At 42.0% G+C, this 23893-nt stretch overlaps 1 protein-coding gene across 1 annotated transcript; it reads left to right on the top strand.

Annotated features, from left to right (window-relative positions):
- Window positions 1-2499: 2499 nt before the first annotated feature.
- On the top strand, window positions 2500-22210 carry cdc5l (CDC5 cell division cycle 5-like (S. pombe)). The gene is made up of 19 exons (XM_020487879.2): window positions 2500-2709; window positions 9774-9877; window positions 10010-10171; window positions 10254-10381; window positions 10484-10583; window positions 10806-10932; window positions 11011-11102; window positions 11795-11939; window positions 12070-12264; window positions 15265-15413; window positions 15495-15663; window positions 15770-15934; window positions 16014-16094; window positions 16201-16335; window positions 16407-16511; window positions 20964-21161; window positions 21273-21335; window positions 21466-21615; window positions 21749-22210. The coding sequence occupies exons 1-19, from the start codon at window positions 2665-2667 to the stop codon at window positions 21854-21856; spliced, it is 2421 nt and encodes an 806-aa protein (XP_020343468.1). The 5' UTR covers window positions 2500-2664; the 3' UTR covers window positions 21857-22210.
- Window positions 22211-23893: the final 1683 nt, after the last annotated feature.

Here is a 23893-nt window from a genome sequence, read left to right as displayed (position 1 = left end):
TTTAAAAAATTACAATGGCCTGCCAAATGCCAATACAGAAAATATGTTTGTGTAGATATAAACGTTTGCATCAAAATGTTTCCATATCCTACCTGTAACAGTCTGACTTGTATTTATCACATTGCTGGTCAGCTAGACTTATTTCTGGACTATGATAATAAAATAAAATAAACTATACCTCTATCTAAGAAAAAAAATAAAAATAAAAAAATAAAAAAAAGGATCTGGACAAGGTGAGAGCGGTGGTGGAGTGGCCTCAACCCTATCCAGAGTGCAGCTGCAATGTTTCCCGGGATTTGCTACCACTGCTTCATCCGGGTCTACAGCACCCTGGCTTCCCCCCTCTCTGCACTCACCTCACCCAAGGTTCCGTTCACGTGGTCCCCAGCTGCTGACCGGGCATGTCTTTTTGTGTCTGTAAACTGTATTATGCGAGAAATGGCGGTGGGAACACCTTTATGCACAAATATTTATATAATAACCATTATATCAGATCATCTATAAGTCTCTTTGCTAGGTAAAGCCCCGCCTTATCTCAGCTCACTGGTCACCATAGCAACACCCACCCGTAGCACACGCTCCAGCAGGTATATTTCACTGGTCATCCCCAAAGCCAACTCCCCCTTTGGCCGCCTTTTCTTCCAGTTCTCTGCTGCCAATGACTGGAACGAATTGCAAAAATCACTGACGCTGGAGACTTATATCTCCCTCACTAACTTTAAGCATCAGCTGTCAGAGCAGCTTACTGATCACTGCACCTGTACACTGCCCATCTGTAAATAGCTCACCCAACTACCTCATTCCCCAAATTGTTATTTATTTTTGCTCTTTTTGCACCCCAGTATCTCTACTTGCATATCATCATCTGCACATCTGTCACTCCAGTGTTAATGCTAAATTGTAATTATTTCGCCACTATGGCCTATTTATTTTCTTACCTCCCTAATCTTATTACATTTGCACACACTGTATATAGATTTTCGTATTGTGTTTTTTTCTTCTATTGTGTTATTGACAGTACGTTTGTTTATTCCATGTGTAACTCTGTGTTGTTGTTTTTGTCGCACTGCTTTGCTTTATCTTGGTCAGGTAGCAGTTGTAAATGAGAACATGTTCTCAACTGGCCTACCTGGTTAAATAAAGGTGAAATAAAAATAAATACAAATATCAAAGTAGACTTGGAGTCATGTAATGATATGGTGTGGGGTCCTTCCACTACAACTTGGAAAACATGCAGTTTATTTGACTACAGATTAAATAAATTATGATGAACTTCACAGGATGGTGAAAGTAAACAGTGATCTTGATGCTCCTTTCCAATAAATATCGAGGATCTGATTTTAGTGACATGATGATCAATGCTTGACTACCGTTTGAAAAATAAAAACATTCTTCCTCTTATCCATAATAATCTCATCATAGACTAGTCTACCCGCAAAGCCTACCTGCAGTGTATCTGCGAGCTGTTGGCTGGAACTCACGTGCCAAGACCAGAGTAGGCGCATTTGCTATTTAACGCAACAGTTTTTTGTGACAAAACTGTTGAAAATGCAATGGAAACATATTGAATTTCAGATTTTATTCTGTACATGAAAAGTTTGAAATCATTAGTCCAAGAGTTGCAATTGAGAGTTTCTATTGGACAAATTCAGGTATGTTTATCCCTGTTTCATTCTGTTTGCTTTCCTTTAAGAAACGTTTTTCAACGGAATTGGCAGAATGAATACAGCGCTGATTACAAACACAGTTCACTTTCATAGCATCCACATACAAACAGCATGATCATTTTGCTTGTTGTATAATTCCTTTTTGCATCTATGTGCTCTGCAATTCATAATTACTGTGTAAGTCTACAGAAGGGGGTGAGAACTTTGGTGACGTGAATATATTTAGTAGTTTTATCTAATCTCTTTTTTAACGTTTCAATATTTTTTTAAAATGAAATTCACTGAGGAGGATGGTTCTTTCCTTCCTCCTCTGCAGAACCTCCACTGTGTCAGACTGATTTGTAATAGACTATCATAGCCCAAATTAAAAAAGTAAACATTGGCAGTTGATTACATAACTTTTTTTTACATTTTGGGGTCAGGAAGAAATGTTTATATTAAAATGAGGTTGCGGGCCATAACCCCAAACCTAGCTAACGTTAGCCACAACAAATTGGAATTCGTAACATCATACATATAGTAATTCGTAACATAATATACTAAATGGATGATGGACAGCTACAAATTAATACATCATACGAAACGTAACTTATCACACTAAAAGGATCACCGATTTACCTTTACTATGTTATGTCTACCGCTGATTACAGGTTGCCCTAGTTTAACATAAGTGAAAGGAATGTCTGATAAGGGTGTATACACTAGTGACTAGAGTAAGAGTCGAAAATCAGCAGTAGAGGTCCTGAATAAAATAAATAAAAATATATGTGACTCTATGCAGGAACAATCTAGCTATTAATTATATTTCTATGGAGCCCCAATACTTTGCGCACTTCCGGTGTCCGCCATATTGTATTTCTGTCCATGTTGAAAACATAACGCGTTCGTGTATCGTGGTTAAAATTTTTGTCCAACTCTTCGTATTGTTTTATTTTGGGATATCTTAGTTGTTTCTTTATAATTACTACCTGAAGGGTAGCAACACACAACAGCCAAGATGCCGCGTATAATGATCAAGGGGGGTGTATGGCGAAACACCGAGGTAAGTTGGCATGGCTAACGCTACGGTGTGCTGCTAGCTAGTTTCCAACTAATATTCAAATAGCTTTAGATAGGTAACGTTAAGTCAACTCTTACGCCAGGTTAACTAGCTACCATGTACATGTATTGATTTAGCTACTCAACATCGTGTAATTCACTGGATCACGTTAGTTGGCTAGTCAACTAGCTAGTTAACAACATTAACTCGTTTAAGGTAGCTAGCTAGTAACGTTAGCTGTTTATAGCTGGTGTATTTAATGTTATTTACACATAAGCGTTGCTCGTAATATGGTTGCAAAAAAAACTTGAGTCCGCGGTGCCAGAAGTGAAATAAAATGTTGCTGGTGGTCCGGAGTGTTGTTGAAGATTTAACAAAATAATCGATTCCCAATCGACTCCCATTTATTTGTGTGACGTTTCCGTCCCGCTAGGAATCAACTCATAAGATTCAGTATTTTTACAACAGTGGAGACTGAGTATTTTGCCGCAATCTACTTCCGAGAACAAACTCTTACATTTTACATAGCAAATAAAGAGCGAGCTGGATAGGGGTGAGTCATAGGTAGGCAGGCAGGTAGGTCGGTCACCAGGCAGACGGTCATCAAAAGCTGTATTTCGCAATAGCTCAGCTTGACATTTCTCGCAAGTCACTAAAGTAGGGGATATAAATGAGTAGACTATTCTACACGCAACATACCGAAAGTTGAACACACACTAGCATCTTTCCTAACAAAGCGAGGGAGCAGGCGAGCCTACGAGGGAGGGAAATTAGGGGTAGACGGTTGAAACAGTGTGCATAAGCTATATCTTGGTAAACTGTATCTCGCAATGTCTTGACTCACCAAAAGTATATTAAAGTATAGATTAGCCTATCAATGAGAATGGCTAACATATTCTACATTGTGCCAGTTAATTTGGCGCAACATTCTAAGGCACTGCATCCCAGTGCTTGAGGCGTCTCTACAGACACCCTGGTTCGATTCCAGGCTGTATCACAACCGTCCCATTAGGGCAGCGCACAATTGGCCCAGCGTCGTCCGGGTTTGGCTGGTGTAGTCTGTCATTGTAAATAAGAATTTGTTCTTAACTGACTTGCCTAGTTACATAAAACGAATATAAAAAATATTTATTGATATTAAACATCACCAAATGCATCATTTTAATTAGGCAGTAAATGTGCAATATAAAGTATGGTGCCTATAGCTTATTTAATGAAACTCTGGCTGTTATTCTTCTTTAAGCCACGGGGTGGTTTTTTTTCTTGGGCGGATGGTCAGGGGGCTGGAGCATAATTACAAATAATTTAACGCAGGAAGCCCAAACATAATATTTGAGTAAAACTTAATAATTTCAAACCTTGCATACATGTGTATACTCTCACATATCTCTATTATGCGTGGGGATACTTTTGAACAGATTTCCTTAGAGAAAATCACTTGGAGCTGATTTGCTACTGTTTTTAGTCTTTTAATGTTTTATATTCACCCCCCAACAACTTTGTTTTAGCTCAACTTGGGGGGCCAAGTAAATTTATTCGCCCATGGGCAGACAGTTGGGGAACCCTGTCCTAGTCAATAGATAACCAATTCTCCACTGAGTTAAAGTGTTGCAAATATGGTTCAGCAGCTCAAATCAGCAGGATGGTGGGCATTTTGATCAGTAAGCATGTCTACTATTGAGCGCTAAAATAATGATTATGATCACACTTCCCCAATTTAAATATTATGGGGATATCTATAGAGTTGACGTTGAAATATCTAAACGCCTAGAATATAAACCTTCACTCCAGGGGCCTCATTTATTATAATTTTTTTCTGATTGCTTAGGCACTATCTTTGAAACTATAGGCTATTTTTGCAAAACTCTACACACTAACCACAGAACCGTACACCAAACCAGCAAAACATTATACATCTCTTGCAAAAGAAAAAGAAAAATGCAAAACTCTTTAAAAAATTGTATTTTTGCTTCAATACAGTACACACAAACCATCATTTGAATAAGCAAACGAAGCACCAACTATGCACTTGATAGTATAAATGAAAAACACTTGTAGCTTTTTCTTTGTACAGAGCATAGCAGCTTGCAATAAAGTTTTGTCATACATGTAGTAAACACACATACACACAGGTATCCAAATGTGTAAGCATGGATGTGTATTCCGAACATAACATACTATCAAATACGTATAAGGGGAAAAAGTCTAAATAAATCTCAATGTTCTAACACTCCTCAAACAACAACAAGCGCAGTAGAAGAAAACAAAAACATTTGTGCTATAAAAAAATTGGCAACCATCTTTGTGGGTCATCATATGCGATGTTGTCTTGAGCTAGACAGAGTGTAAAGTGTCGCCTGGAGTGCCGTATCCAGGCCTGGCATGACCTCTGATCGATGTCTCCACAAGCCTCCTCCATTGCCTGTAGAACGGGTATGTGTTGGTGGGGCTGGCAGTCAGTCACCTTCCACACCATGCAGAGAATAACTATTCAATATGATTCAAGAACGGAGAGTATGGGGGAGATTGAGTGTGATGAAAAGTGGGTGACCTGTGAACCAATTGTGGACCACAGCAGCCCAATGGAAACGAACATTGTCCCAGATGATAATGTACCTGGGTTGCTCTGGCCCTTGGTGATTAGGGATTTGTCTGTTGTGGAGGGTATACAGAAATGTGATAATGTGTGCATTGTTGTATTAGCCTAGGATTGCATGATGTTATGTTGCCACCACGTTGTCCTGGGATGTTGATGATGGCACAGTGTCCCATGATATTTCTGCTGCGTCCCCTTGTTTTCCCCATGTCGAAACCTGCCTCGTCCACATATATTAGCTCATAATGCACTGCATCTGCTTCTAGCTCCATGACTCTCTGAAAGAGACAAGATAAAACAATGTAGCACATTACGAATAGACAGGGATCAGTCAATATGATGTAGCACCATACACTTCCAGATCCAGTACCAATGATAGGATAGTATAGCTTACCGGCACATATTCATATCTCAGTTTTACGCGGTGTGAGTTTCTTTTGAAAGGGACTCTGTACAGCTGCTTTATCCTAATTCTATTGCGTTTCAGTAGACAAGACAGTGCAGAGAGAGAGACTCAGTCTGTTGACTTTTTGGAATATGGTGTTATCTACCGTTATGTGGTCCTGTATTTCTCTGAGTCTGATACAGTTATTTGGAATGACCATATTTACAATGTTGGTCTCCTGCTCTGAGGTGAAAAGTCGACCTCTTCCTCAGATACTGGTTTTCTTGCAGGTCTGTAAAAACATTTGAATGGTTTTAGTCATAGATCCTTCTCGTTATGAAAGTATCTTACATATTACTGTACCAGTAAGACAGCACTTGCAGTTACTTACCGGTTCTCATTTCGAAATATCCGGATGATACCTGCAACAGTATAGCGGCTCAGATTTGGTTGAATCCCTTTGCCCAGCGTCCCTCATGCTCATCCCATGGTTGACAACATTGTCAAACACACTCGCTCTGATTTCATCAGTAATTGTGTTCCTGACTCCTCGTCCTCTCCTTCTTTACCGCCTCCTTCTCGTCCTCCTCTAGTTCTCACCCCTTTTACTCTCTGTCCAATATTGGCCTCCATTGTTGTGTAAACCAAATGTTTACCTGTGGCCTATTTATAGTGCTCAAGCTCTGATTTGTAAGTCAACTCATTAACCAAAAGGTTTTTCACATGTGTCAATGTGGTAAGGCAATTGGTGAAATAGTGTAGCAATGTAGAGACAAGAGTTTACAGTTTTGCTGAAGGTGTTATTAAATTACAGACTGGGTGTAAAGCAGAGAACGTGCATTTAGTTTGGCACACTTGGGAAATGCATTGTCTACAAGTGTTAATGGTTTCAGAGACAGTGCTTCAAGAATCAGTTGGTGTTTAAGCATTCAGAAAAAACTGTAATGCATTAAATTAACATGTTGTAGGCCGTCATTATAAATAAGAATTTGTTCTTTACTGACTTGCCTAGTCAAATAAAGGTCAAATATTGTGTAGAAACTTCTAAAATACTACTTACGGACAGGATTTAGAATGGTCCTACGCATAGAAAAAGTGTAATTTATCAAACAATCCTACCAGTAGGCTCCTGAGTGGCACAGCGGTCTAAGGCACTGCGTCTCAGTGCTAGAGGCGTCACTACAGACCCTGGTTCGATTCCAGGCTGTATCACATCCATCCGTGATTGGGAGTCCCAATAGGGCGGCGCACAGTTGGCCCACCGTCGTACGGGTTAGGGGTAGGCCGTCATTGTAAATAAGACTTTGCTCTTATCTGACTTGCCTAGTTAAATAAAAATGACCGTTGATAAATACTAATTGTTCGCAGTGCTCGTGCATGACCATGGCTGTTAGCATTTCCAAATGCCCCTCATTAAACATATGCTCAAAATCATACCTTTAAAACCCGTGGAGAATATTCAACGCCACACCATGAAATACAAGGGAGCAACCAAAAAAGATAAGAGAAATGACTGAAATAGGGGTGCTAGTGTCAGAGATTGAGTACAACCTAAAGTATTTATTTGGCTCGCTTAGTTGTGGCTTGACCAGTAAAAAATAAAAACAAAGCTACAAAGAGAGGACCATTAGGACAATACAAGTTGCTTTAGCAATGACAAATATAGCCTACTTCACATGAGTAAGCAACACTCACCAATAAGCCATCCATCCTGCTCTCCCCTGTAGGCATATAGGCCAACATTGCTGTTCTGAAAAATGAACGAGTCTAGAGTTCTACCTGGCCACCACTTTCAGGAGTGTCTTTTGCACATCACATAACTTATCACCTGCACATAAAGAGTGGAAGCCTTTTCTGTTCACATAGTTTAAATAGTTTTGCCGTCTATTGCGCCTTTTGTATTTGGGAACCCATTGATGGCATCATGGCAAAGAAACCCCTCTTGACGTCAATCTGTTGTGCGATGGTGTATGGAAATTGTATGCGTTACTGTTCGTTTTGCTGATTGCATCCAAAACAGTGGCTCGTCAAGGGCTATGCGATGCCTGTCGGCAAGCTCCCGTTGAAAGTGCCCATTGTCAAAAAACAGACGCTGGAGAGCACTTGGATGTGCACCAGAATGGCATGTTGGCTTTTTTAAAAGGAGGTTTTAAATCGTTAACATTGGCTCATCATATCTTTTCCCAAAACCAATCTGTACTTTCTGTAGAAAAAGACCCACTTGTCTCTAAAAACACGCTCTGTGAAATGCAGCGTGTGCTAACTCTTTAAACAGAGCAACATCAGGCTCTCATTCGATTTCCCATTATATCTTTTATAGTATTTCAACAACAGTTTCACTTTCACACATGCCTCTAAAATATAAAATGACTGTACTTTATATGGATTATTGGCATAACGAATGCACTGATGTGGTCAAATTATATACCTGTCAAACTGTTTCATGAATTCACAATGGAAATACAATGAAATCAAATAATGTCTTGATTATTACATTCACAATTTTACACATTTTCAACATGTTTTCGCACACAAGCGTATGTTCATTTTGATAAATCTCACACTTTGTATGGAAATGATCCTACGCGTGGTTTACGCACAGAGTTGTGCCTACGCATGATTAATAAATGAGGCCCAGGCTTCTGTCATAAGCCAATTGAGGGAAGTTTAAAATAATTATAATTATACAGGGGGCCGTTTGGAAAAACACATCCTTTGAGACTTGTACTAACACACGCTTGCATAATATTTAGATAACCAACGTCTCTAGTAATACTAGTCCCGTCCAATCAGGGCTAGGCTATATAACATGGCAAAGTGTAGGCTTTTTGGTATAGTGTGCCACATCATCCCATGGGATCTGTTAAGGCTACACAGAGCAGAAACATCACTCAAATATTCTAGTTCCTGAACATCATCTTATATATTCAAACCGAATAGGCCTTTTATAAGTTGCTAAGCAAATGGGCAGCATCATGTTCTTGCCAATCCTCCTTCGAATGCAATATTAGTCTTCCTAGTTCCTAGTAGGACTCCAATCTCCAATAATTAGGTTGTGTGTGCACAACAGCTTGTTTATTTTGCGACTCGAGTATGAGTCGACTACTTCGACTCACACCACAGGAGTCTGAGTCAACTCCTAAAATCCTGTAGTTGTTCACCGCGAGCAGCAGGTTGACCTTCATTGTCATTAGTCTTACCATGGAGGCATAACTGAGCGAGTTTTGTTGGTTGGGTCAGCTGCAAAGTCAAAATTGTCTATATCGTCAAAATCAATCAATTAAAACACTTCTCTTTTTGTTGCTTTATGGTATTAATTTAAGGTTAGGGTTAGGTATTAGGGTTAGCATTGTATTTATGTTTCAAATCGGATTTTATGACTTTGTGGCTGTGTCAGCTAGTGACTGCTGCGGAGCTGCCTCCAGGGCTAGCCGACTAAACTCAACGATTTACTATTGAGTTGAGCGGCAACTAGTGTGGACGAACTGGAGTTATGACTACACAGAAAATTAAGTTATAACAAAAACTACAGATTTCAGCACGCAAAGAATAGCCCACATTTACACAGGACTATGTCATTTAACTTCTGGCTTCCCGTGGACCATTCAGTTTTTTGCAACCCATTAATGAGCCACGCTAGTGTGTAAATATACTGGTGTTGCTAAAAGTAGCTTGCTAGCTGAACTTCAATTTAGCTAGTTGACACTGGCTAGTAGGCCCTTTCTCTACTTCCCCAGAGTCAGATGAACTTGTGGATACCATTTTTATGTACCTGCGTGCAATAGCTTTAGTGCAATTACTGGAAATATATGTACCTGCGTGCAATAGCTTTAGTGCAGTTACTGGAAATATATCTACCCATAGTCTTCCATGCATCGGCTCACAAAAGCATTAGCATCCACAAGTTCATCTGACTCTGGGGAAGTAGATAAGGGGCCCCATTGCCAAAATCCTAAAGTATCCCTGTAACACTGTCTATGCTGTCTATCTTTTAAAATGGTTTGCAGTTGAAGGTGAATTTCCCTGTGGGATCATTAAACAATTAATTAATCAATAAAACAATGCCCCTCCCCCTCTTTCTCCCAGGATGAGATCCTGAAGGCAGCGGTGATGAAATATGGGAAGAACCAGTGGTCTCGTATTGCCTCCCTGCTGCACCGCAAGTCTGCCAAGCAGTGCAAGGCCCGCTGGTCAGTCGTGTGTGTGTGTGTGTGTGTGTGTGGCATTAGAAGCTGAGCCCCAACATCAAGGAAGACTGAGTGGTTTCTGTGTGTGTGTGTGAAAAGTGGTCTGTGTGTGTCTAATCTGTTGTTTGTGTGTAGGTATGAGTGGTTGGATCCAAGCATTAAGAAAACTGAGTGGTCCAGAGAGGAAGAGGAGAAACTACTCCATCTGGCCAAGCTGATGCCCACCCAGTGGAGGACCATTGCTCCTATCATAGGACGCACTGCTGCCCAGTGTCTGGAGCACTACGAGTTCCTGCTGTAAGACGCGCACACACTTTGTCTTTTTGTTCAGAGAAGACTTATTGGAGTGTTCTTATGCTCTTTCTTGATGTGTGTATAGAGACAAAGCGGCCCAGAGGGACAATGAGGAAGATACAGCTGACGATCCAAGGAAACTGAAACCTGGTGAGATCGACCCCAACCCTGAAACCAAGCCCGCTAGGCCTGACCCTGTGGACATGGATGAAGGTACACAGTGCAACTTATTCTCGGGTCATTGTTGTGCTGTCATTTTGTATGGTAAAAATAAATAAATTAGACTAAATCAGCCATCCCTGACTCTGTGTGTAGATGAGCTGGAGATGCTTTCTGAGGCCAGAGCTCGTCTGGCCAACACTCAAGGGAAGAAAGCTAAGAGGAAAGCCAGAGAGAAACAGCTGGAGGAGGCCAGGTACATCTTTTGCACACGTCTGTGTTTCAAAAAGAGCTGTGTTGTGAATACAACAAATGCAGTATTTGTGATTGTGGCAAACTGTTATGCTGTGGCACTTGCTGCATAACGTTCAGCACAACCTTCAGACAGACATTTCATAATTTGCTCTGTGCTAGTGCCAAATAAAGAAAACTAATGTACAGCCCTGACAAACACACACGCCCTCTTTCCCCCTCCCAGGCGTCTGGCTGCTCTACAGAAGCGCAGGGAGTTGCGGGCCGCAGGCATCAATGCCCAGAAGAAGAGGAAGAAGAAGAGAGGAGTGGACTACAATGCTGAGATCCCTTTTGAGAAGAAGCCTTCTCAGGTAACACACCACACACACGCAGATATCTCACACACATCAATGTATTATTTGGGTGCTAAATGCTCAGTATGATTCCAGGGTTTCTATGACACCAGCATGGAGCTCTACGAAGGTCTGGAACCAAACTTCAAACGCCTGCGACAACAACACCTGGATGGAGAGCTACGCAAGTCAGTCACACAAACACACTAACTCTTCTGGGCTAACATGCTGTCTACACCGCTCGCGTTAGGTGCATCTACCTATTTCAGCGCCTGGCTTTTTAAGCTTGACATGCTGCAATTCCCGCCTTTCTCATCTCCTCATTGGTTTTTAGGAGCATGTGATGTCCACACTCCAGTCCAGTTGGTGGTGGTAATGCACCCTCAAAATTGGTTGCCAACTGCCATATAAAGTCTGAAGAAGACTGAAGAAGGAGAAGAGATTAATAGAAACTAACCTGGTTTACCCTTTTATCTGTGGATTAATTGTTGGAGTAAATATGGGTCAAAATTCAAAAAAGATCCAAGAAAAAAAAGGATCTTGTGCATTTCAGGTGAAATAATAACCCAATGTTTATATCCCAGGACAAATTAGCTAGCAACAGCAAACTAGCTAGCTAAATGTCCATTAATGTTTCATGTGTTTCCACCTGTCCCCAAATTAATATAGTTGGTTCAGAGTTCGTTTTGATATTTCAACCTGAATGTCCTGATTGCGTTTGGTATGGATGGACAAAATCGATATGCAGATGCACGTGTGTCCCGGTGTAGTCAGCATGTCACGCTACATGTGGGTTGAGCTGTGTATAGGTTATGTTTTTCATTTTAATGTGAAGAGGAGAGACCTGTGTGTGTGTGTCTGACATTATTTGTGTCCTCAGTGAAAAGGAAGAGAAGGAGAGGAAGAGGGATAGACAGAAGATCAAGAAGAAGAAGGAGAGTGATCTTCCATCAGCCATCCTGCAGACCAGCGGAGTAGCAGAGTTCACCAAGAAACGGAGCAAACTGGTGCTGCCTGCACCGCAGGTAACACTGCTGTGTGTTCATCTCTGATGAATAGCTAGAGGAAGTGGTGGAGTTGGGTCAGGCCAGTGAAGTTTGACTGTGTCTGATGTTGTGTGTGTCTTGACACTTGTCTTTCTGACACTGTGTGTAGATCTCTGATGCGGAGCTGGAGGAGGTGGTGAAGCTGGGTCAGGCCAGTGAAGTGGCTCGTCAGACCGCAGAGGAGTCTGGGATCACTAACTCCGCCTCCTCAGCCCTCCTATCAGAATACAGCCTCACCAACAGCGCTATGGCAACTGGGCTACGCACCCCCAAGACCCCTGCTGCACAGGACAAGATACTACAGGTACACACATTCACTCTCCCTTTTTCTGTCTCTCGGGATATAACATGAAGCAAGCTGTTCACCATACAATGTGAGTCATGACATCAAATGAATGCCAACACAATATCTCTGACATCATACAGGTAACTGCCAAAATAAAGGAACACCCAACATGTCTTTATTGGGGGTTCGTCCACCACGAGCTGCCAGAACAACTTCAATGCGCCTAGGCATAGATTCAACAAATGTCTGGAAATCTATTGGAGCAGTGGTTCCCAAACTTTTTATAGACCCCCTGTAGCACCAGGGTCAGCTCACTCTAAGCCTGCCACACGCACTATACGATACATTTATTAAACATAAGCATGAGTGAGTTTTTGTCACAACCCGGCTCGTGGGAAGTGACAACGAGCTCTTATAGGAGTAGGGCACAAATAATTGTAAGCAATAATTTTGCTCTTTATTTAGCAATCTTACATATAAAACCTTATTTGTATGGGCTCCCGAGTGGCGCAGCGGTGTAAGGCACTGTTAGGCATCATTACAGTCCCTGGTTCGAATCCAGGATGAATCACATCCGGCTGTGATTGGGAGTCCCATAGGGCGGCGCACAATTGGCCCAGCGTCGTCCAGGTTTGGCCGGGGTAGGCCGTCATTGTAAATATGAATTTGTTCCTAACTGACTTGCCTAGTTAATAAAAAATTAATTTGTTCAGCGAAAATTGTGAATAACTCATCACAGGTTAATGAGAAGGGTGTGCTTGAAAGGATGCACATAACTCTACAATGTTGGGTTGTATTGGAGTCTGTCTTAAATCATTTTCCATACACAGTCTGTGCTTCTATTTAGTTTTCATGCTAGTGAGGGCCGAGAATCCTCTCTCATAGGTATGTGGTTGCAAAGGGCATCAGTGTCTTAACAGCGCGATTTGCTAAGGCAGGATACTCTGAGTGCAACCTTATCCAGAAATCTGGCAGTGGCTTCTGATTTAAATTACGTTTTCACAGAACCGCTTGTTGCAATTTCGATGAGGCTCTCTTGTTCAGATATCGGTAAGTGGCCTGGAGGCAGGGCATGAAGGGGATAATGAATCCAGTTTGTGTCATCCATTTCAGGAAAGCACCTGCGTAATTGTGCACCCAGATGACTCGAGTGCTTCGCTGTATCACGTTTGACATTGTCTGTAAACTTGTTCGTTTGCACACAAAAAATCATATCGTGATGAAAGGCCTTTGTGTTGTTCTTGTTAATGCAGACCGAGAAGAGCTCCAACTTCTTAATCTTAGCCTCAATTCTGTCCCGCACATTGAATATAGTTGTGGAGAGTCCCTGTAATCCTAGATTCAGATAATTCAGGCGAGAAAAAGCATCACCCAGATAGGCCAGTCGTGTGAGAAACTCATCATCATGAAAGCGGTCAGACAAGTGAAAATGATGGTCAGTAAAGAACTTTATGCTCGTCTCTCAATTTTTTAAAAACGTGTCAGTACTTTTCCCCTTGAAAACCAGCGAACTTCTGTATGTTGTAAAAGCTTTACGTGGTCGCTGCCCATATCATTGCATAATGCAGAAAATACACGAGAGTTCAGGGGCCTTGCTTTACAGTGAAAATGGTTCACTTTGTTATTGTCCAAAATGTCTTTCAAGCTGTCAGGCATTCCCTTGGCAGCAAGAGCCTCTCGTGGATGCTGCAGTGTACCCAAGTGGCAATTACTTGCACACGCGTTACCCCACTCCCTGTCATGGCTTTTGCGCCATCAGTACAGATACCACGTCCATTTGATGTCACAAAGCTGTCCAGTACTTATCCTCTCCTGTTATTCTGGTTTGCAGAAGATGTCTTCCTTAATTGACCCCCCATAGACGTAACAGACATATACCAGGAGCTGTGCCAGGCCCGCCACATCTGTTGACTCATCCAGCTGTAACACATAAAATTCACTGGCTTGTATGCGAAGCAGTAATTGTTTCAAAACATCTCCTGCCATGTCACTGATGCGTTGTGAAACAGTGTTTGATGAAGTCATTGTCTGTATAGTTTTTTTTGGCCTTTTCCCCCAGCATTGTCCCAGCCATATCTGCGGAAGCAGGAAGAATGAAGCCCTCCACAGTAGTATGGGGCTTGCCTGTCCTAGCCACTCGGTAGCTCACCATAAAAGACGCTTTTAGCCCTTTTTTATTAATGGTATCTGTTGCTTTTATACATGTCTTTACTACTCAAAAGTCGTCTTAATTCTCGCTCAAACTGCTGTGGCTTATTTTTCAAATTGGCATCGTTTTCGAGCAAACGGAATGAGCAGCAGCTACGTTTGGCTACATACGGACCGTTTGTGGAATTCCCACGGGAGAGTAACGGTTAATGTGATTGGATGTTCATTATTTGACGAGGCTACCTGTATTTGACATTGTTGTTATTTCGCTGAACACTAGATGGTTTAATTAGATTTCTTTTGCCAGTGAAACAAGGCTACTCAGGTGAAAAAAAACATCACCCAAATGTATAGCCCCTTTGGAAAATCTAAATGGACTGTTTGAAAATGTGAATCACATTTATATTTGGCGTACCCCCGACGGCATTGCATGCACCCCTGGGGGTACGCGTACCCCAGCTTGGGAATAGCCGCATTGGAGGGATGCGGCAACATTCTTCCATGAGAAATTCCATAATTTGGTGTTTTGTTGATGGTGGTGGAAAATGCTGTCTCAGGCGCCACTTCAGAATCTCCCATAAGTGTTCAACTGAGTTGATCTGGTGACTGAGACACACACCCTTTAAACTCCCTATGCTCATTTGAGTCCCTCTCTCACTCAGATCTCTTCTAGCCATTGTAGCCAAAATAATGGCCAGCTGTTCATTTTTATACATGACTCGAAGCATGAGGGAATGTTAATTTCTTAATTAACTGAGGAACCACAATTGTGTGGAATGACCTGCTTTCAATAGTTTGTATCCCTCATTTATTCAAGTGTTTCCTTTTTATTTTGCCAGTTTACCTGTATGTATATCTTTCTCTCTCTAGGAGGCCCAGAACCTTATGGCTCTGACTAACGTAGACACTCCTCTGAAAGGAGGTCTGAACACTCCTCTTCACCAGAGTGACTTCTCAGGAGTCACACCCCAAAGACAGGCAGTACAGACACCTAATACTGTACTGACCACACCTTTCAGGTACACACGCGAGCCATCACACACACACACACACACACACACACCCTGACAGGCTATTGACACACACTGTTTTTGTTGTAGGACCCCCGGTCCGGGGTCAGAGGGCAGTATGACCCCCCAGGGAGGTTTAACCCCTAAAGGACCCGGTACTGTTACCCCTGGAGTAACCCCGGGACGCACCCCTCTACGAGACAAACTCAACATCAATACTGAGGAACAACTAGCAGATCCTGCCTACGCTAAACATCTGGTAACAAAAACTACTTTTGAGTTGGCTACTGTTTTGTATGAGTTTTTATGTGTTTGTGTGTGTAACTGTTTTGTGTGTGTGTGTGTGTGTGTGTGTGTGTGTGTAGCAACGAGAGTCGAGGGAGCAGCTGAAGCTGGGTCTGATGTCGCTGCCAGTCCCGAAGAATGACTTTGAGATTGTTCTACCAGAAAATGCAGAGACTCAACTGGAGGAAATGGAGACAGAGACCGGATACATAGAGGATGCCTCGGAGATAGAGCTACGCAGACAGGTATACTGTAACACATGCATACTTCTAATAAAGCTCTACTGTAGACTATCCTACCTATGTATGTGTGTGTGTGTTGCAGGCTGTTCGGGACGCAGAGAGGGAGAAAGAGCTGAAGCTGAGACACACTGCTGTACAGAGGACTTTACCCAGACCATCAGAGGTATGCACACACACAGTGACACACTATCTCACACACACCGAGTTCCAGTGCATCACTTTCTCCCCTTCCCGGCCCTTAGCGACAATACTAATGCAAAATTGTGTAGGTGAATGAGTCCATCCTGCGTCCAATGGGAACAGATCCTCTGTCAGAGCTGCAACATGCTGAGGAGATGATCAAGAAGGAGATGATCACCATGCTGCACTTTGACTGTCTACACCACCCACCAGCCAACCAACAGGTATGTGTACACGTGCACACACAGGGCTGCATTTGGCGCAGAACTGACATTCTTTGTTTATCCAACCACAGCGCAGCAAACAACGAGGGCCTTCCTCCACCTCCAACAACGCAGAACACATCGCCCACCTGGACAGACACCCCTACCAGCCAATCAGCAATGAGGATTTGGCACAGGTAAAACAAAGACACACACACACCTATTAGCCAGTGTTGCCCAACCGGTTTTTACTTAATCGCAATGGTCTTCATTAGGGGTGTGTTGAGTAGTCTTGCAAAACAAGTATCATAACGGATATAGGCAATTTTCTGAAAACTATTATTATCCGAGTATTTTTTGTAATTATCCGTTATTGGGGGGGGGAAAGTAATTTTCGGGTGCCAGCACGCATCTTTTTCATGTCAGTCAGTCATGTGCGAGGTTCTATGTAGTCTAAATAACTCAACTGGCTGTCTGTAAAGAGAAGTGTTGGCTGTAAGTTGATCCTGCTGCTCTGATTGGATAGAGTGAAGCTGTATTTCACGTCCACTTGCTTCGTAGTTTTACCTGATCAGTTTTCCTTGCATGTTTTTGGTCTGATCATTTAGATTGCTTATGCCTGCTAAATCACATGGCGAGGAGGTTAGCTATTAATGTGCATAATATTTAACATGCAGAGCAAGTGTAGGGAATAAAGATTAAACCAATGTGTACTTTGCTGCCCACTGCAAGTTTAGGACACACACATGCTTCTCCTAATCTGCATCTTTTTTGCAATGAGAATGTGTAGAGGTATTTTGCCAACATCTACAGTGCATTCGGCAAGTATTCAGACTCTATCCCCTTCATTACAGCCTTATTCTAAAATTGATTAAATAAAAAAACACTACCCCATAATGACAAAGCAAAAACAGGTTTTTAGAAATGTTTGCAAATGTATAAACAAAAAAAAACAAGATACCTTTATTTACACAAGTATTCAGACACTTTTTTATGAGACTTGAAATTGAGCTCAGGTGCATCCTGTTTCCATTGATCATCCTTGATTGGAGCCCACCTGTGGTAAATTCAATTGCTTGGACATGACTTGGAAAGGCACACACCTGTCTACAGTTGACAGTGCATGTCAGAGCTAAAACCAAGCCATGAGGTCGAAGGAATTGTCCGTAGAGCTCAGAGACAGGATTGTGTCGAAGCACAGATGTGGGTTAGGGTACAAAAAAAATTCTGCATCATTAAAGGTCCCCAAGAACACAGTGGCCTCCATTCTTAAATGGAAGAAGTTTGGAACCACCTAGACTCTTCATAGAGCTGACCGCCCGGCCCAATCAGGGGAGAAGGGCCTTGGTCAGGGAGGTGACCAAGAACCTGATGGTCACTCTGACAGCTCTTGGAGTTTGCCAAAAGGCACCTTAAGGACTGTCAGACCATGAGAAACAAGATTCTCTTGTCTGAAACCAAGTCTCAATGTCCTTGAGTGACCCAGCCAGAGCCTGGACTTGAACCCGATCGAACATCTCTGGAGAGACCTGAAAATAGCTGCTCCCCAATCCAACCTGACAGAGCTTGAGAGGATCTGCAGAGAAGAATGGTAGAAACTCGCCAAATACAGGCGTGCCAAGCTTGTAGCATCATACCCAAGAAAACTCCAGGCTGTAATCGCTGCCAAAGGTGCTTCAACAAAGTACTGAGTAAAGGGTCTGAATACTTGGGTAAATAATTATTTACTTACGTAAATAAATAATGTAATATTTAAGTTTTTTATTTGTAATAAATTAGCTACAATTTCTCCAGCTATTTTTGCTTTGTCATTATAGGTTATTGTGTGTGTGGATTGAGGTGGGGGGACTATTTAATACATTTTTTAATAAGGCTGTTAAATTAACAATGTGGGGGGAAAAATGAATGCCCTGTACTTAGTCATATTAAAACACTCCCATTTTTTCCCGATCACGAGTAATATCCGATCCGACTATCAACTTTCAATTTATGGATACGATTACAAGTATGGCAATGTTTCCACTCCCCTAGTCTCCATCAGCTGTGTTTTCGTCTATTCTAGTATGCCTCAATCCTAAAATGAATAGGAAAGGTGGACACTGTCTAGATAGAGTACAATAACATCATTGTCCACTCATAGGGCTATTGCGGTGACCACAGTCAAATTCCAAGTGACCATTGAGTCACGGTTATCTTCTCTTATGCACTCCGGACATGAGTAGTACCCAACTCGGTAATGATCATCAGGTTCTAATGGCCTCAAACACAGGGCTCTATTGTCCCACTAACCACTCTGACATCAATGTAAATGCAATTGAAAATCACAAACATATATCATACGAGAATCATGCTTTTAAAACTCACCATTAGGCTACATTTTTTTACCTCACTGTATCAAATCAAGCATTATTTATGCATCACATTTCAGACATGGAATGTGCTTCACATGAAAAACAAATAAACAATGAAAATAGAAACAGACATTTTTACTTACAGAATAATTTTTTAAAGAATTCTAAACTAATTCAGACGATCAATTTGAAGAAAAGTTGTAGGTGTTTCAAAGCCAAACAACAAAATGGACAGTGCTTTCTAATGTGATGATTAATTCGGAGCATTTAAGAAATTGAAAGTAGAACTTATTCATTTTTAGCTATACAGTGCCTTCAGAAAATATTCGCACCTTGACTTTTTCCGGAATATTGTTACAAAGTGGGATTAAAATACAAAGTTAAAGAAGATATATATATATTTTTTTAAACATTCAAAATAAGACTATCCTGATTAGATATGTATTTATTATGGATCCCCATTATCAGCTGCCAAGTCAGCACCGACTCTTCCTGGGGTCCAGTTTATATACAATTAAAAACATTTGACATCTCATCACATATCTACAACACAATGTATGTGTTTAGTAGTAGTAGGGTTCACCCCAATTAGTCAACTGGTCGATTCGTTTTTTTGTCAAGCAGCAGCAAATAATAGTGGAGACATCAAAACTATGAAATAAAACACATGAAATCATGTAGTAACCAAAAGTTTTTAACAAATCAAAATATATTTGAGATCCTTCAAAGTAGCCACCCTTTGCCTTGACAGCTTTTCTCTGACATTTCTGGGGGGAATGGCCCTAGCCCTCACCCTCCGATCCAACAGGACCCAGACGTGCTCAATGGGCTTGAGATCGGGCTCTTCGCTGGCCATGGCAGAACACTGACATTCCTGTCTTTGCAGGAAATCACGCACAGAATGAGCAGTATGGCTGGTGGCATTGTCATGCTGGAGGGTCATGTCAGGATGAGCCTGCAGGAAGGGTACCACATGAGGGATGAGGATGTCTTCCCTGTAACACAGTGTTGAGATTGCCTGCGACTATAAACGCGAATCCGACCATCACCCCTGGTGAGACAACCGCAATTTGTCAGTGAAGAGCACTTTTTGCCAGTCCTGTCTGGTCCAGCGACGGTGGGTTTGTGCCCATATGCGACGTTTTTGCTGGTGATGTCTGGTGAGGACCTCATGTCTCCTTGCAGCATGCCTAAGGCATGGTCCCTGCTCATCTGCGTGAACCTGGACATCTTTCTTTTGGTGTTTTTCAGAGACCGTAGAAAGGCCTCTTTAGTGTTCACAGTTTCCATAGCTGTGACCATAATTGCCTACCGTCTGTAAGCTGTTAATGTCTTAACGACCGTGATCTAGTCATTGCGTGCTATGAATATGGGACCAAATAATAACTATTTCCTACTTTAATAGACGTTAATTTGTCCCAATACTTCTGGTCCCCTAAAATGGAGGGACTACGTACAAAAATGCTGTAATTTCTAAATGGTTCACCCGGTATGGATGAAAATACACTCCAATTAAAGCTGACCGTTTGCACGTTAACCTCAGTCATTGTATAATTTCAAAACCAAAGTGCACAGAGCCAAACAACAAAAAATGTGTCACTGTCCCAATACTTATGGAGCTCACTGTATATTTATTTCTCAGCTCCTCAGTTATAAAACCGGAATAGCCGGACAATTTGAGTGCACACAGATGCCATGTATTTTCCCCTGCCCTTGTTCCTACCCATTTGATAATGGGCCCTTCTAAATCGAAACAAATTTGACATTTATTGTTAGAGAATAGCCTGATGGGTGAAAATGTGATCACTTGATGAGAGAACAGGGTGTGAAGCCTGAGGCGCACTCACTCCGGAATGGGATAAAATATCCTTTCTATTTTACTAAATTCAAAGTTAAATTATATTATTCTTAAAATAAAATAATAGCACGAAACTTATAAGTATATCTTGCCTGCTAAATGAACAAGCCTATAGCCTATGGCATAACCAGATAACAAAGAGTAGGCCAACTCGTATTCGGTTCTTCTGAAATACATGTTCTTATGTTGCTTTAGACATGCCTAATAAATAATGGATTTATTGTGATGGTGTATATTAAATTAACTTTTTTTAAATGTAGATATTCCAAAGGCGTGCATCACATGTTTATTGATTTAATGGTCAATTACCGAGAAACTGTCTATTTGCATGACAATAACCGGTTGACAAAATGTCATGACCACCACAGCCCTATCCACGCAATGTGAAAATTTGCTTGAAATGCATAAATGATCAAAGGTGTCTTCTCCCCTCACCCCAGGCCAGTGAGTTGCTGAGCCAGGAGATGGAGGTGGTGAGGGCAGGTATGGGTCACGGGGACCTGTCCATGGAGGCCTACAGCCAGGTGTGGGAGGAGTGTTACGGCCAGGTGCTGTACCTCTCCGCTCAGAGCCGCTACACCAGGGCCAACCTGGCCTCCAAGAAGGACAGAATAGACTCCCTGGAGAAGAAACTGGAGGTGAGACCATGCACACACTCATGTTCTTTATACACTAGAAGCTGCTGATTCATAGGCGGCTTATATTATGAAGTGTGTGTGTCTATGATGTGTGAATCTGTATATTCCTAGATAAACCGAGGCCATATGACATGTGAGGCCCGTCGTGCTGCTCGTCTGGAGCGCCGTCTCAAGGTGAATATATACACCTATACTCTTTCTGTATGTGTCTAAAGGTGTTTCTAAACAGCAGCATGTGTGTGCTCTAGACCTACTGAAGCATAATGGTGATCTGTGAGAGAAGTTATATTGTGTGTGTGTGTAGGTGTTACTAGGAGGGTACCAGTCCCGTGCTGTAGGCCTACTGAAGCAGCATGGTGAACTGTGGGAGCAGGTTGAGCAGGCAGCTACAGAGCTCCACACCTTCACTGAGCTGAAGAAACAAGAAGACACAGCTATACCCCGCAGACAAGAGGTACACACATTCACGCACACACCCGGCCATATCACACAAACATCAGGTTACGTACACACACACACACAGCAGCTGACACAAACTGGAGGCATGTGAAGTTGCTTAATGGACTTAATTTTCTCATTCTGTCTAGGCTCTAAGGGAGGATGTGGAGAGACAGCAGGAGAGAGAGAAGGAGCTGCAACAGAGATATGGAGACCTGCTGCTGGAGAAAGACGCCCTGCTGTCTGCCAAATTCTAACATGCATACACCATACGTGCTTACTAGACACAGCAAACACATAAGACTAACACATACTACGAAAACACATTGAGTAAATGCACACACGCTGCTGGAGGTGTCTGCTAAAGCACAGGATCATAGCCACCCTCGTCTCCCTCAGCAAATCTGTGAGAAGAAAAAAATATTGTGCTGATTTGCTTTTTATTTTCCAAGGTTAAAAAGACATGCAAGTGAATGACCTATTGTAACTCCGCCTCTGTTTTGATGTCATGGCCCAGTGCTGTGAGCATGCTAAGTAGTTACCTAGTGTCAGTTTATCCTCTGACTAGTGATCAGTGGTTCATGTCATTGGAATAAAATAGATCAATAGAACTTTGATTTCTCTTTTGGTGTTTGTCCCATGGTGACAGATTGATGTTAACCTTCAAATTCCTGACTGACCGTGTTCACTCTTATCCGTGACTGTTAGCTGTAAAGTGTTGAAAACATGCGCCAGGAACTGTTCCAATAACTACATTCCTGCTTTGAAAGAGCTCAGTAATTGTACCCGTCTGTGCTAAAGAAACTAGGCCCTAGGTCACGAGATGTGACCTTTGTGCCCAGTTGTACTTCAGCACCCATGAGATACCTAGAGACACTTGTTCTTAGCAGTCTGCATTCCTCTGTCAAGGGGCTATTGGATGATAATCCATTTTGATACAATCACAGAAGTGTTGAAGGTGCCATATTGACAGTGTTAAATAACTAAGGAGTCAGTCTAATCAAATAGCTTAATTAAAGAGACAAATGTATATCTGAATAATGATATACACAGTGTACAAAACATTAGGAACACTTCTAATATTGAGTTGCACCCCCTTTTGCCCTCAATTCTTCAGGGGATGGACTGCAATGTTCACGCCAGTGCTTCCTACAGTTATCAAGCTGGCTGGATGTCCTTTGGGTGGTGGACCATTCTTGATACACACAGAAACCCCCCTCAGTGTTTGCATGAGTGAATCCTGTGGGACAGTCGTTCCAGTATTCAATCTTGTGGCTGTAGACAGCGAAAGGGAATGTACAACACACGCGCACACACCCATCATAGTTTTCTAATTTTTGCTCTCGTTCTCTAACTAGCCAACAGGTCTGCCACTTTCTCCCAGGACCCAGTCAGATTGAGGGGTAAAGAGTAAAGTTGGCTAGTCGAAGGTGTTAGAGTAATGCAATCCTACCACGATTTAATAGACTTTGTCCCTCGTTGGTTTTCTTTACAAACCACTGCTGCATTTAATGGAATTTTCTAGCTTTTTTTTCCTGATTTTAAATTTTTTAAATGTTTAAATCAGAAGCTTCTGAATCTGGAGGGAGAGTGACTTTATAATTAAAGGTAGATTCCGCGAGATGACGTTGCCAAAATCAGCACTGAGTGGTATGGCTAAAGAAAACAACTAGGCGAAAGTCAAGGAGTGAAGTTGGAATTGGTACATGAAAGTCAGACACTAATGTGGTTTTCCAACAGCAAGGCTCCGATAACGTGACACGGTTACGAATTGTTAAAGGTTTTCTTTATAATGTTGAAATAAACATGTGTATCACCCCCATATCACACACACTGAAATCATAATATATGTGTGTACATTGTACAATCAGTGAGAGACTAATATACTATATATACAAAAGTATGTGGACACCCCTTCAAATGAGTGGATTCGGCTATTTCAGCCACCCGTTGCTGACCGGTGTATAAAATTGAGCACACAGCCATCTCCATAGACATACATTGGCAGTAGAATGGCCTTACTGAAGAGCTCGGTGACTTTCAACTTGGCACCGTCATCAAGTCAGGTTGCCAAATTTCTGCCCTGCTAGGCAACCTTGGTCAACTGTAAGTGCTGTTATTGTGAAGTGGAAACGTCTAGGAGCAACAACGGCTCAGTTGTGAAGTGGTAAGCCACACAAGCCCACAGAATGGAACTGCTGAGTGTTGAAGCGCATAAAAATCATCTGTCCTCGGTTGCAACACTCACTACCAAGTTCCAAACTAGCTCTGGAAGCAACTACAGCACAATAACT

The sequence above is a fragment of the Oncorhynchus kisutch genome, linkage group LG7, assembly GCF_002021735.2.
Source record: "Oncorhynchus kisutch isolate 150728-3 linkage group LG7, Okis_V2, whole genome shotgun sequence".
Classification (NCBI taxonomy): Eukaryota; Metazoa; Chordata; class Actinopteri; order Salmoniformes; family Salmonidae; genus Oncorhynchus; species Oncorhynchus kisutch.
Note: the sequence above shows the minus strand (reverse complement) of the source record. Positions and strands in the feature narration are given on the sequence as shown.

Excerpts from the sequence above, each read along its gene's own strand:
- cdc5l (XM_020487879.2), top strand. The coding sequence starts at position 2,665 with ATGCCGCGTATAATGATCAAGGGGGGTGTATGGCGAAACACCGAG. Across the intron at positions 11,103-11,794 it reads CTGGATGGAGAGCTACGCAA|TGAAAAGGAAGAGAAGGAGA; the intron begins GTCAGTCACACA and ends TTGTGTCCTCAG. Across the intron at positions 21,616-21,748 it reads CTATACCCCGCAGACAAGAG|GCTCTAAGGGAGGATGTGGA; the intron begins GTACACACATTC and ends CATTCTGTCTAG.